This window comes from Euleptes europaea, chromosome 19 (genome assembly GCF_029931775.1).
Source record: "Euleptes europaea isolate rEulEur1 chromosome 19, rEulEur1.hap1, whole genome shotgun sequence".
NCBI classification, from domain to species: domain Eukaryota; kingdom Metazoa; phylum Chordata; class Lepidosauria; order Squamata; family Sphaerodactylidae; genus Euleptes; species Euleptes europaea.
Window position 1 is genome coordinate 23,699,983 of NC_079330.1, and position 14,487 is coordinate 23,714,469.

Sequence of the window (14,487 nt, forward strand, 5' to 3'; positions counted from 1 at the left end):
GCCCTCCTCAGGCTCCACCCCAAAAACCTCCCACCAGTTGTGAAAGGGGACCTGGCAACCCTAATGTTTGTCGATATACAAATAATGGTGAAAAATATTCATACATTTTACAGCGTAAATATAATGAAATGAAACATATGCAAAATGAATCATAGGCTTGCTTTTCACAAAAGACAAGCCAAAGCACGGATTTTCAGTGGAAAAAGAGTAAGGGTGAGAAATTTAAAGTCATCCCTAATCTGAGATGACAATACTCCATCTTTCTAGTACATTTGTAACCCACCCTTCCTTCAAGATGCTCAGAAGACTGTCAATGGGTTATCTCTTCCAGATTTTATTTTCACAGCAACCCTGTGAGTAGACTGGGCAGAGAGAAAATGAGGGGCCCAGGGTCACCCATGTGAGCTTCGTGGCAGAATGGGGATTAGAACCCAGATCTTAATCTGACACCCCTATGCCACACTGGCTGCCTATGCTCCTACCCTCCAGAGCAGTGAGAAATTCCAGGAGCAGATCCAGGAGGTTTTTCAATACAAATGCATTGGAGACATCTTTCTGCTATTGGTGTGATTTGCAAATGTGCAAGCTGAGCATAGTAGAGGCAAGTACACTCCTATAAAAAGGCAGCATAGCCTGCAATCTTGTCTCACATTCTGAGTTTCTAGGCTTTAGCTCACTCACACCCCATCTTTACCCAACCTGCAACTCTCTTTCCATTCAGAATGCAAATCTGGCTCCCAGACTTATTTCTATGCCTCCACCCACCCTTGACCAGAAGTCTGTCACTTTCTCTGCTCTGTGCTGAATATTGCATTACAAAAGCAGTAGAGAAATTCTCCGCTACTGCGAGAACATCTTCTGTCATTGATTCCCATCGATGAAATGTCATCGAATCATCCTGGCCGATCAGCAAGTCTTGCCTGCCAAAGGATGGCCTTCTAATACTATTACAAGTGCTCTTGTATTGTCATTGGACAGACCAATGAAGGAGGAGGAGGAAGAGGAGGAGGAGGAGGAGAAAGAAAGAGGAGGAGGAGGAGAAGAAGAGTTGGTTTTTATATGCCAATTTTCTCTACCACTTAAGGAAGAATCAAACCAGCTTACAATCACCTTCCCTTCCCCTCCCCACGACAGACACCCTGTGAGTTAGGTGGGGCTGAGAGAGTTCTAAGAAAACTGTGACTAGCCCAAGGTCACCCAGCTGGCTTCATGTGTAGGAGCGGGGAAACCGACCCAGTTCACCCAATTAGCTACCGCTGCTCATGTGGAGGAGTGGGGAATCAAACCCGGTTCTACAGAGAAGAGTCCGCTGCTCTTCACTACACTGCTAACCCGTTTCCCTATGCCACTTTATTTTTGAGCATATTATTTGTAAAGATGACAGCATTCCTAAGTGTAGCTAGCACCCTTCTCGTATCAGAGAAAGATTGGTTTTCATACCAGTTTAAACCCTAGAACATCCCTGCTTTTTAAAAGGTAGGCCTTGATGTGTAGGTTCAACCTGCTGGCACATTATCTCCTTTCTGTAAGTAGACAGAGTCCTCCCTCCCCCTCAAAAAAAGATCCCCCAAACAGTATATTACTCAGGAAGATGGATGTGCAGTAAATCTTACTGCTGTGTTAGTTCTTCCATAAAAAAACCAGTTTTTACTAAGATTCAAGCAATGATTTATTTCCGATTGTCCTAAAGGGAATGAAAGTTCGGTAAGGTTATGTATCTCTTCTGGAATTGCAGACAGAGTATTTTAATAGCAATGAGAAAGTAGTTTAATAGATATGAGAAATAATCATGCAAGCACCGGAAAATGTATGGAAGATGAAGGGAGGGATATGTTCCCTGCCTTGTCAGGCAGTTGAATGGGGAGATTCGAGGAACAGGTAATTTAGAAGTGAGAACAGTCCCCAGTTCCTCGTTACGCATAAATACAGAGTGGCTGAGATATTATAAGTGCAGGCAGGGCAGGCAGCTCTTTGTGGTTTTCGTGTTTATTTGGTTTTAAAATCTCAGATGCCCTAAAATGTAGCAACGAACTGTCTACAGCACTGGTTCCCAACCAGGGGTCCGTGGACCCCCAGGGGTCCGCGAGAACTAAATTAAGGTCCGCGAGAACTAAATTAAGGTCCGCGAAACAAAGCTATAAACCCATAATAAATTAATATTTTCAATTAAAAGTTCTCTATTATAAAAATATATATTCAAATATTATTCTAAGTTTAATGTTTAACTAACAGTTATGATTAAAGTTTATTATCAAATTGTTGGAATTTTTATTTTGAACCTTGGGGTCCCTGCACCGAACAAAAAAGTCCTAGTGGTCCCTGGTCAAAAAAAGGTTGGGAACCACTGGTCTACAGGCTGATACTTCTGAACAGATAAATGGTCAACCGTTTACGTCTGCACATTTTCTAAAGTGCCCCGTTTCTGTTTAGAGACCAGGATAAAAACTGGCTCTTCTTCATTCTTCCATCTTGTTTATTTATTATATTTATAGTCGGTGTTTCTCACTGGCCTCAAATGCATTACATGTTGTAAATCGATTCTGACAATATTTACTTATTTATGTTATTTATAGTCCGCCTTTCTCGCAGGGTATCGAGGTGGATTACATTCAGTGAGTCAGTACCATCAACAAAATGGCAAAGTTCAATAACCAATGCATTAAGATTTTAGATGTCTGGAACCACCAGAAAGAACTGAAGAATTGCATAAGCATTGGCTTGAAACATTAACAGCGCAAAAGCCCTTAGGAGGCCAGGAAGGCACGGCACAGCGTCTGGGCAACTAACGCCAGCGTAAGTGGCCCTAACACCGGCGGGAAGGCCTGGACGCCAGGCACCAGGCGCTGCCATGCCAACACCACCCTGAGATGCTGACGGGGCCTTCTGCCGGCATCCCACCACTGTCAAAGCCCACTGTCAAAGCCCAAGGCATTCCCAGGGCATCCCGGCATCTTGGGAGGCATTCCTGGGGCATTCCAGAGCTGGGCTGGGGGAGGACCTGCCTTTAGGCTGCCTCCAAAGCCCTTTCGGGCCAGGAAATCCCCTTTTTTATTTTGGCGAGATACATCGCCTTTTTAGGTGGCATATCTCCCGTGCAACACTATGAGGGGTTGCACTGATTTTTAATTTAAAAAATGCAACATACAGTGGAGTAGATCTTCACTTCCCGCTCAACATCGGTATCAGGTTGGATTATTATTATTATTGTTGTTCATTTTCATAACTCTGATGAACATAGAAGAAGAGTTGGTTTTTATATGCCAACTTTCTCTACCTTTTTTAAGGAGAATCAAACCGGCTTACAATCTCCTTCCCTTCCTCTCCCCACCACAGATATCTTTTGAGGTAGGTGGGGCTCAGAGAGTTCTGAGAAAACTGTGACTAGCCCAAGGTCACCCACAGGCTGCATGTGGAGGAGTGGGGAAACCAGCCCAGTTCACCAGATTAGAGTCCTCTGCTAGGGCTATGCATATTGATAAACCCAAACTGGAAAAACCGGGGGGAAAGCCATTTTGGCTAATTTCAGGTTCAGGTTTACTGAATGGCAAAGCCTAGGGAGAAAGCAAAAGCCAAATTTTAAATCCCCCACAAATTCAGATACAGCTAGAATGTGAATCCACACCTAATCCCATCACGCCTGCTATTCACATTTACATACTGTTAACATTTACATACTAATGCTTGTCTGAATTCACTCTCCTCTTCTTAAAGACAGATGGATTCACATTCTAGCTGTATCTGAAGAAGCGAGCTGTGGCTCACGAAAGCTCATACCCTGCCAGAAAATATTTTTGTTAGTCTTTAAGGTGCTACTGGACTCTTGCTCTTTTCTACTACTGCAGACAGACTAACACGGCGACCCACTGTGAATTAGCAGCTTTTGTGTGATCTTTCCTGTCTTCTTTTTTTAAAATAATTGTTTCTTAGATAACCAAGCCATTAGCAAGAGTGGGAAGAAAAGGACAGTTGAAGCAGGCAATTAGGCAAGGTTATTGGAGCATGGAAATGAGGATTTCTGCACATGGTGCATATTTGCAAATGGGGACAAAAACTACCAAAGAGTATTGAAATCTAAACAGCTTTTCCTGCTGTGCAAATGTCATCTGTGTTAAGTTAAACATAGAGAGGGGTTGTTCCTTTAAACTTGAGGGTATGCCATGGCTCAGTGGTACAACTTGTACTTTGCACAGCAAAGGTCCCTGTTTCAATCCCAGCTGACCAGGAAAAAATGTGGAGGAAGATATATGTATTAGATAATGGAACCTCCATGTTTGAAAGCAGTATGCCCCTGAACACCAGTCACTGGGGGGAACTGCAAGACACTCCTATAAATAGCCTCAATAGACTTCAGCTATGGCAAGATTCCGCATTCTTTCTGGTAGGACTATATTTGAAAACATTTAACTGGAGATGGCCGGGGGGGGGGGTTGAACCTGAGACTTTCTCAGGGTTGCCAACCTCCAGGTGGTGCCCAGAGAGCTCCTGGAACTACATCTGATATTAAGAATACAGAGATCAGTTCCCCTGGAGAAAATGGCTACTTTGTAGGGTGGGCTGTATGGCATTATACCCTTTTTAGGTCTGTCCCCTTCCTGGGCTCCGCCACCCCAAATTTCCAGGAATTTCCCAGCCTGGAATTGGCAACCCTATCATGCAAAACAGGCGCTAAGTCACAGCCCCTGTCAATATATTTATTTTTAACCTTACACCGACTGTCCCAAAACAGGAAGAAGAGTTGATTTTTATATGCTAACTTTCCCTACCACTTAAGGAAGAATCAAAGCAGCTTACAATCACCTTCCCTTCCCCTCCCCACAACAGACACCCTGGGAGGTAGATGGGGCTGAGAGAGCTCTAAGGGAACTGTGACTAGCCCAAGGTCACCCAGGTGGCTTCATGTGTAATAGCCGGGAAACCAACCCAGTTCACCAGATTAACGTCCACCGCTAATGTGGAAAAGTGGGGAATCAAACCCAGTTCTCCAGAATAGAGTCCACCACTCCAAACCACCGCTCTTAACCACTACACCACGCTGGCTAGGCAAAGCTCAGTTTGTTTGTGCTTCCTGTTTTCCTTCCACGTGCACATGTATGTGCAAGCACAGCCAACAAACACCCAAAGCCTTTTGTAGTCTGAAAAACGGTGGCCTTTCCTTTTGGTTTAATGCCTGCAAGTAACCAGGAATAATGGAGCTGTTAAGAAACTGGAAACTCTCATGTTATTATCTTTCCAAATTAATTGTTTCCTCTGCTGGTCGTTATTGTGCTACAACAACAAATTGTGAAAACGAATCCTTAAATAGCAAACCAGGAAACATTCACTGTGTTTGGGACTTGGACTTTGAAATGCCCATCCATCTCTGTAAAGCGAAACAGCAGTTGTTCTCTTGGTATTATTAATCAAATGTTTCAACAGCATATATTAAGTCTCCTTGTTTGTTAAACAGAAGAAGAAGAGTTGGTGTTCATACCCTGCTTTTTCCTCTACCTTTAAGGAATCTCAAAATGGCTTACCATCACCTTTCCTTCCCCTCCCCACAACAGACACCTTCTGAGGTAGGTGGGGCTGAGAGAGTTCGGAGGAAACTGTGACTGGCCCAAGGTCTTCATGTGGAGGAGCGGGGAAACCAACCCGGTTCACCAGATTAGAGCCCGCCGCTCATGTGGAGGAGTGAGGAATCAAGCCCAGCTCTCCAGATTAGAGTCTGCTGCTCTTAACCACTACACCATGCTGACATATAAACAGCACAAATGGGCATGGAGAAGGAAGGAATCTGCTCTTACTACCCAAGAGCCTGTTCAGGCAACCTTACCAATGGGTATTTACCGAGTTTACAGAAGGCATCACAAATCGCTGCTGGCCCCACCCAACTTTGCCACATTTTGTTTTTCTCCTCGCAACCAATCTCCATTATATCTCTTCCACAGGAAGGAAAAAAAAAACATCCCTTGTATGAAGCAGTCCACCAAGCACAGAATCTATACGTTACTTAATTACTCAAGTAATTTACTTAATTGTTTCTGGGGATACTTAATTGCACTTGATTTCTTAATTATGTGATGCAGGATAGTTTACAAATAAATTGTTCTGTCTTCAGTATTCACTAGTTCTGCGCCGGCTCTCGCCGTAATATCCACTTGTATTTTGCTATGACTTTTCACTGCAAAAAGGGTTGCACAATATCACTTTTCTATAGCTCTCTGCATATGTTACATTGTGGTAGCCTGCCAGCCTCATGTTTTGGAACCACTATTCCTATAATCATTGTGTTGTGTGAACTGGCCAACTAGGGTTGCCAGGTGCCCGCTGGTGGCGGGCAAACCCCCGGCAATTGACCCCTCTGCCTGCCGACCACCTGAGGGTCGGTGGGTAAATGTGTGCGCGGTGCGCGCGTGCAAACCACGCGCATCACTTCCGGTTTAGAACTGGAAGTTCCGCCTCGCGAGGGGCCTTATACCTCTTAGTTTGAGTAAGCACCCATGCTTACACAAAAAAGCCTCCTGCCGGAGGAGAAGAGGGACCTGGCCACCCTATGGCCAATGGATGGATTTTCCATTAAGTTCAACTACTACTCACTACAGAGGAACTGTACCACCAGAGAAAATCCAGGCATTGACCCATTTACTCAATACAGTGATAGTGCACACTACCAAATTGTGCCTCTGGTGGGCTCCTGAACTGTATGAATGGAACTCCGTGTATCATCTCCAGACGCTCACATCCCAAAGCTTAACCAAAGTTGTCCTAACTGCATACCCATATTGAGAGGAGTGAGTTTTCCCCATTTTTAAAAAAAAATTCAGTTATATTTTTGTCAACCGTTTTGTTTTGGAGATCCATTTATATTGTGTACATGTTTTCTGTGCAGTTTAGGTGCTGTATGTCTGCACACACACACATATATATTTGAATGGAGATCCATTTATATTGTGTACACGTTTTCTGTGCAGTTTAGGTGCTGTATGTCTGCACATGCACACATATGTATGCACTGTACATCCTTTTTATGTACTATGCCAATATAATCTGAGGTGCTTTTTGCGTTCAGTTGTGAAACTCAAAAGCAGCAATTGAATACGGGCCATTCCTCTAACTAGGATGAGTGCTGGTCCATCAGGCTAGAATCCAAAAACATAGTTTGTGGAGATTATTCTATCAATATGTTGAGGTTTAACTATAATAAAAATAATTGAGTAGAGGCCAATTGACTATAGTGGTTATGGTGTTGAGAAATCTTATATTTGGAAAATATAAAATATGTTTGATAAGGTGATTAGTTTTAGGTTCTATTATTAGTAATGCTAAAGTTTTCTTTTTCAAGCTGGGAAGCATTTTGATTGTATAACTGCGTTGAATAAGCATGGCAATGTAATCTGATTTGTTTTTCACTTTTTGTCCTTTTCAATTGTACTGCTGAAACCCTCATTTCCCTCTTTTTCCCTGTGTTCCCCCTATTCCTTGGCTCCATCATCAACCAAAAGGGAGACTGCAGCCAAGAAATCAGAAGGAGATTGAGACTGGGAAGGGCAGCCATGAAGGAGCTAGAAAAGATTCTGAAGTGTAAGGATGTGTCACTGGCTACCAAGATTAGGTTAATTCGTGCCATCATATCCCCTATTACTATGTACGGATGTAAAAGCTGGACAATGAAGAAAGCTGACAGGGAGAAAGTAGACTCCTTTGAAATGTGGTGTTGGAGGAGAGTGTTACGGATATCATGGACTGCCAAAAAAACAAATGACTAAACGAAGGCTATCGTATTTTGGTCACATTATGAGAAGACAAGAGTCACTGGAAAAGACAGTCATGCTAGGAAAAGTTGAGGGCAGCAGGAAAAGAGGAAGACACAACAAGAGATGGATTGACTCAATAAAGGAAGCCACAGCCCTCAATTTGCAAGATCTGAGCAAGGCTGTCAAAGATAGGACGTTTTGGAGGACTTTGATTCATAGGGTCGCCATAAGTCGGAAGTGACTCGACGGCACTTGACACACACACACACATTCCCCCTATATGGGGGGGGGGATAAAACTAATTTAAAAAACATGGTTTGAAGTTGATTTTATTAACCACGGCTAGTCTTAATGATGGTTTCATGGGTTGTTTGGGTGAAGACATTATGGCTTGTTCCCCAGTGACGTCTGCTAAGGCTAAAGAGAGAAAGCAATTAAATCATCATTGGTCAAGGCAAACCAGGATTCGAATGGTTATCAGTGAGCTAAGTCGTGGTCTCACAAACTACCCAAACTTACCATAAAATTTGGCTGCAAGTTATGTCTGAACTGAACCACTTTTGTCCCAAGAATCCAGAATTCAAGGATAGAGTTTCAAGATTCCAAAGTCTTTGGTGCTTCATTATAGTAAAGATTATTGGTTATTTGTGAATGAAGGTGTTGTTTGTGCTCCTGGAATAACATCCCCAACCGAAACAGTCTGGTTTCCCTCTTTAAAATGTAGTTTAAAGAACCACTTTCAAAATAACTGAAGTTTTCATGTTGCATTTTTCTTTTTAGAACCCCGGCAATGATCGGCTGTTCGTTTGTTGTGAACCGGAAGTTCTTTGGCGAAATAGGCCTTCTGGATCCAGGGATGGATGTATATGGTGGGGAAAACATAGAACTTGGTATTAAGGTATGTTTCAAACTGCTGTCTCTGTGTGCCTTTCTTTTATTTAGACTTGCAGCCTACCCAAGGCAGGTTTGGTTTTAGAAAAAGATAATGCAGGATAGTCAGTGGAACATCTAGGCCACTTATGCTTGGTAATTAGCAGCGCGTTCCAGGCTGAAGTGGCCCACATATTTATTTATTTTTAATTTCTTCACGCTGAACCATCATTCCAGACATCACTGCGAAGCCGGCGCATACCTGCTTTGCATTTCTTAAGAGCCCCTTTAATGTGATCTTTTGTATTTGCTGTGCCCCCGCATCGAAGCATTCACTGAAGGAAGCATGCAGAATCCCAGCTACAGCTTAGCTATGCAAACAACTATTGCTAATGGCTATGCAAATGAAGGAACTTTGGGGTGGAATTCGTTCGACTTTCTCCTCTCACATCGGGACCGTGAATAGGCATTTTAAAGGTTGGATTTAAAAAATCAGCATTGTGCGAGGAGCAAAATCGACCCTGCAGAACTGGCCCTAGTTTGGGTCGTGGATGGTTTCTCCAGTGTTCGAAGGGGAATAACAGTAGTGTCTTTAGTTACAACTTCAGGTAGTGTTTTCTGTTGTGGTAAGGGGAGTCTGAACAGTGGGTTCTGGAAAGATTTGCAGAGGAAATGTGTCTCAGAGAGGGAAGTTTGATAGGGAGAAGTTAAAATATATGGACTAGAGAAGCTTGAAATATATAGGGAGATGTAGGACGTAATCGCCATCTCTGTATGTTAGGGTTGCCAGGACCCTCTTCACCACCGGCAGGAGATTTTTGGGGCAGAGCCTGAGGAGGGCGGAGTTTGGAGAGGGGAGGGACTTCAATGCCATAGAGTCCAATTGCCGAAGCAGCCATTTTCTCCAGGTGAACTGATCTCCAGGCTGGAGATCAGTTGCAATAGCAGGAGATCTCCAGCCACCACCTGGAGGTTGGCAACCCTACTGTATGTCCTTCTTTCAAGTAGGTCTACTTGGAAGTAAGAACCATTTATTCAGTGGGGATTACTCCCAGGTACGTGTTCTTAGGACTGCAGCTGTAGTTTCATAGTTTAATCATAAACAGAGTTTTACACCCTTCTCAATGAAGTCAATGGGCTTAGAAAGGCACAGCTCTATTTAAGATTGCACCATTGCTAAATTATGATAGGGGAAAAAGGAAATTAATGTACAGTGCCGGAGCAAAATATTCTAACAGCAAAACAAAGTCAATGCTGAGTATTGATTTAAAGAAGATTAAAATTGTGGATATTGCTCCTATTGTTAAACAAATAATTTTTGTTAAATGTAGAATTGGCAATATTGCTGTCACCAGAAGCTTAAAACAATAGGTGAAAGTGTAATAACCAAGTCAACATGCAAGTATAATTTTAAAAGGGAGAATTAATCCATGCCTAATTACTGCCTGAAGAACAATTCTTGCTTCTCTGTGCTAAGAACACGACAGATATAAATAGTTCATGTATCTGCATATGCAGTTCCTATTACAACTGTAATATTAGCACTGGTTTATAATGACTCCTAGGAACAATATGTTTAATTTTGTATATTCCCGTTAAAATTTTGTTCTGGAGAACAGTAGATGCATTAAAATGTATTCGTGTATAGGTTTAGATTGTGTCCTTCCTCTCAGGAGTTCACTGTGACATTAGTATCTCCCTCAAATGGGCTGGTAACTCTGACTTGGGAAATTCATGGATATCTGGGGGCAGAACCTGGGGAGGGGAATTTGGGGAAGAAACTCAGCAGGGATAAGATGCTGAAGAGTCAACCTTCTGAAACTGTCAGTTCCTCTGGGTACAGTTGCCAACTTCCAGGTGGTGCAAAAACAACAACGTTAGCTTGCTGCAGCGTGTGTTGAAAGAATTAAGTAGCAATAATGCCAAAAATTAATAAATATATTATTACAATACCAAGTGAACACGTGCTTTTACAAAAATGTGAATTCGAAACGGCCGTGCCCCTTCTATGATGATTTTCTTCTTGATATCTTGCTGAAGGATTGCTACCAACTCTACACAAGAAGAGGAATCGCCAGTTAGAGATTGTTTGATACATTACCTGTCCTATATGGATGTTTATTTCTCATTGGACTGAGTCACGTTTGGATGTTACATTGTAACGATATAGTGTATACATTTAGGATTAGGATAGATTGTTGTTCTAGCATTGTTAAGATCGTATTGTATATATTGTAGCATTGAATAATAAGTTTTTGCCCTTTGTAATATTTTCGCGTCTGTGCTGAGTACCTGGAGGTCAGCAACCCTATCTCCAGGTGAACTGATCTCTATCGGCTGGAGATCAGTTGTAATAGCAGGAGATCTCTAGCCACCACCTGGAGGTTGGCAACCCTATTATATACTGACATAGGTAGTGGGTGTGTGTGTGAGAGAGAGAGATCTCGGTTTAAAGTCTGGGAGAAGGACCAATGGGGCATGATCCTGATCTCCATTTCATGCATACCTCTCTGCGCATATTGGTATTCCTCACAGACAGCTAGCTGTGCAAAATAAACATGGTAGGGTGGATCCAACCATCCTCCAAGGAGGCCTTCTCCAGTTTAAGGACACTTCCTCCAACTTAAGGGGCTCTTACTGTAACAGAAGAGCTGCTTAAGTTGGAGGCAGGTTCTTTTGGCTTCAAACTTTGCTCAGTGGTGGTAGGACAGAGGTAATATCCACCCCAGTATCCAGCTCCAAAACAGGGCCCTGCAGAGCATCCTTTTATTTATTCACTGTTTTAGAATTTTTAAACAATTGTGTAAACGTCAAAGCTAGAGAATCTAGCCTACATTTACACATAGAGGCCTAAGCCCGTAATGTAAATCCACAGTTAACAAGCCAGCTGTTTCTGCAGATAAATTAATCCCCAAGCCTTCCAAATGTGAAGGATCGTAAGCGGCTTTGCTTTCAGGATGTATTTCAGGAGAGGATCCAAATGAAGGTAAATATGTAGAGCTGGCATCTCAATTTCACCCGAAGTGAAAATCCGATGCTGTTTAGGAGGTCCTGCTCGGGTAAAACATCTGTAGAGATTGCAAGGGAAATTGAAAGGACTTCAGTTAGGACAGTTAGTTCTGGGGGGAAAGACATTTTGGTGCCCATCCTGGTGTTCTAGGCTCTTCACATGAACATATGAAGCTGCCTTATACTGAATCAGATCCTTGGTCCATCAAAGTCAGTATTGTCTACTCAGACTGGCAGTGGCTCTCCAGGGTCTCAGGTAGAGGACTTTCCCATCACCTACTTGCCTGGTTTCTTTAACTGGAGATACCGGGGATTGAACCTGGGACCTTCTGCATGCCAAGCAGATGCTCTACCACTGAGCCACAGCCCCTCCCCTTCTTCTTTCCTTATGGGGTGAGTAGAGAGCATGGTAACTGGAATGTTCAAGGTAACGATGCTAGTTCTTGAACGTCCTACAATGGCCGGGCTTCAGGATACCCAAGGGAATGGCCAATTTCACCTTTGCCCTTGCTCCAGAGATCAGTTTCTCTACACCAATCAATAAAGTGATTTATTGTTTGTTAATTGTTTGGGCACTTTTTACCCACTTTTTCTGCTCAATCCAGACCTGGTTTGATTCACCATCCCACCACATGAGCTAGGGTTGCCAACTTCCAGGTACTAGCTGGATCTGTACTGCCCGATCTGCCAAAGCATTTATCCTCCACCAGATGCCTTCTGAATAAAAAGGGGATGCTCTAGAAATTTCTCCTAGTCTCTATGGTAAAGACCATATTGATTACAGGAGGTAACCTAGCAATCCAGAAGTGACATCACCCCCCCCCCAAAAAAATAATGCTGCCTTCTCCTTGTAGAATTTTCCAGGGCAGTGTTGGGAACCCCGTCCCTATGCACAGAGGGAGTTAAACTTTGAAGAATGATAGTATTTATAATCATGCTTAGAACAATAACAAGTCATCTCTCAAAAGAAAGATAAGGAGAGTAGGGACTGTCCCTAGTAAATAGGTAGAATTACAATTCTTATCGCCGCTGACTCTGTAAAGAGTGAGGAAGCTTTGATCCTTAGTTATAGCGAGCCATTTATCAATGCGATATGTCTTAAGAACATAAGAAAGGCCCTGCTAGATCAGACCAAAGCCCATCAAGTCCAGCAGTCTGCTCACACCGTGGCCAACCAGGTGCCTCTAGGAAGCCCACAAACAAGACGAGTGCAACAGCACCATCCTGCCCGTGTTCCACCGCACCCAAAATAATAGGCATGCTCCTCTGATCCTGAAGAGAACAGGTTTGCAGCATGACCAGCATCCATTCCAACTAATAGCCATGAATACCCCTTTCCTCCATGAACATGTCCACTCCCCTCTTAAAGCCCTTGCGTTTATATAAGAGTTTATGCCAGTGTCTGATCAAGAGGGGAAATTGCAACCCCAACAGCGTATATATCTTCTCTTCCCCGCGCCACAGATACAAAATGACTTTCTGTCATTGCTCCTTTTTCGGCACTAAAATCGAAGGGAGGAATAGATGGTTCTCTCACACGTTTGCTTCTAGTGATTCTTGCCAGCAAGTTATGGAAGACATTTCTCCTGGCGCAAATGGGCAATACATTTTGAATGAAAATTCTGTTTGGGAGCTCATTTTAAAAAATCCAGTGTGCCACTCACGCCTTCAGCTGACCTTCCACCAAGAGATGGGTTTTAATCTACAGAGATGTCATTTGGAAACAGAGTTTGATTTGAGCAAAGGCTCCACCGGCTTTCTTACGGTGTGTTTGGACCAGTGATGGATTAGCATTCCCCACCCCATACACGACCTGAAACTACTGCTGAACACTCAAACATTTGCCGACCCAGCATTTAACTGGGGAGTGGCTGGAGTCGGCTACACTGAACCTAACCCCACAACAAAACCAGAGCATGCAAATAAGAGCACAGACACATTGTTGGGATAAAAATGGCCACAACCTTTATTGGTTATAGCGTAAGGGCACTGGCGTAGCATAGGGGTTGGATCCCGGGCATCGGCTGACCCGACTGCCAAACGATGATGTACCTCCTACTCTCAGCCCACCTGCTGGAGAGTACCATGTGAGGACCTCCTACTCCAAGTCCACTTGCTGGGAGTAGCCTGAGATGGCAGTATGCAGGATATCACTTGGACATGAGCCACTCTGTGAATCCCCTGCCACTTGGAGGGAGGCTGCCCTGACAGCCCCCAGATCTGGGCATGTCCCCTGCCAGGCCTCCCCCAAAATCCCTTATTGGGATCCCCAGAGTGGGGGAAAGGGTGCATGCAGGCCGTCTTTTCCCCAAAACTGGATCCAGCCCCATGCAAACACCGCCAATAGGGTTGCCAGGTCCCTCTTTTCCTCCGGTGGGAGGCTTTTGTGTTTAAGCGTGCGCGCGCCGGGTTTTCGCAACCCTCTAAATTCTGAGCATATATAGGGTTGCCTGCTCCAGATTGGAAAATACCTGGAGATTTTGGGGGTGGAGCCTGAGGAGGGTGGGGTTTGGGGAGGGGAGGGACCTCAGCAGGGTATAATGCCATAGAGTCCACCTTCCAAAGCGGCCATTTTCTCCAGATGAACTGATCTCTGTAGTCTGGACATTTTCCACAAAAGGATGCCGAACAAGAAGTAGATGGAGGTTCCAGTCCATGAAGATTGGTCTTAAATTGGGAATTGGCCAGGAATTGAAACAAGAGGAATGGCAGTTAAAAGCAACATGGAATGGAGCAAGAGGCACTTGGGGTTGTCAAGTACCCTCAGGATTGGATCCTGACACCCCAATGGATTGGGGGGACCCTACTGGCATGGGGAACCTGACCTGGATGGCCCAGGCTAGCCTGATCTCATCAGATCTCAGAAGCTAAGCAG

The 14,487-nt window shown here is 43.8% G+C and overlaps 1 protein-coding gene across 1 annotated transcript in view; it reads left to right on the top strand.

Moving 5' to 3' along the window:
* The window catches only part of GALNT17 (polypeptide N-acetylgalactosaminyltransferase 17), a 234,374-nt gene that overhangs the window by 181,587 nt on the left and 38,300 nt on the right, over window positions 1-14,487 (top strand). The window contains exon 6 of the mRNA XM_056865090.1: window positions 8,514-8,631. Coding sequence (XP_056721068.1) covers window positions 8,514-8,631 — 118 coding nt within the window. The remainder of the gene's footprint in view (window positions 1-8,513; window positions 8,632-14,487) is intronic.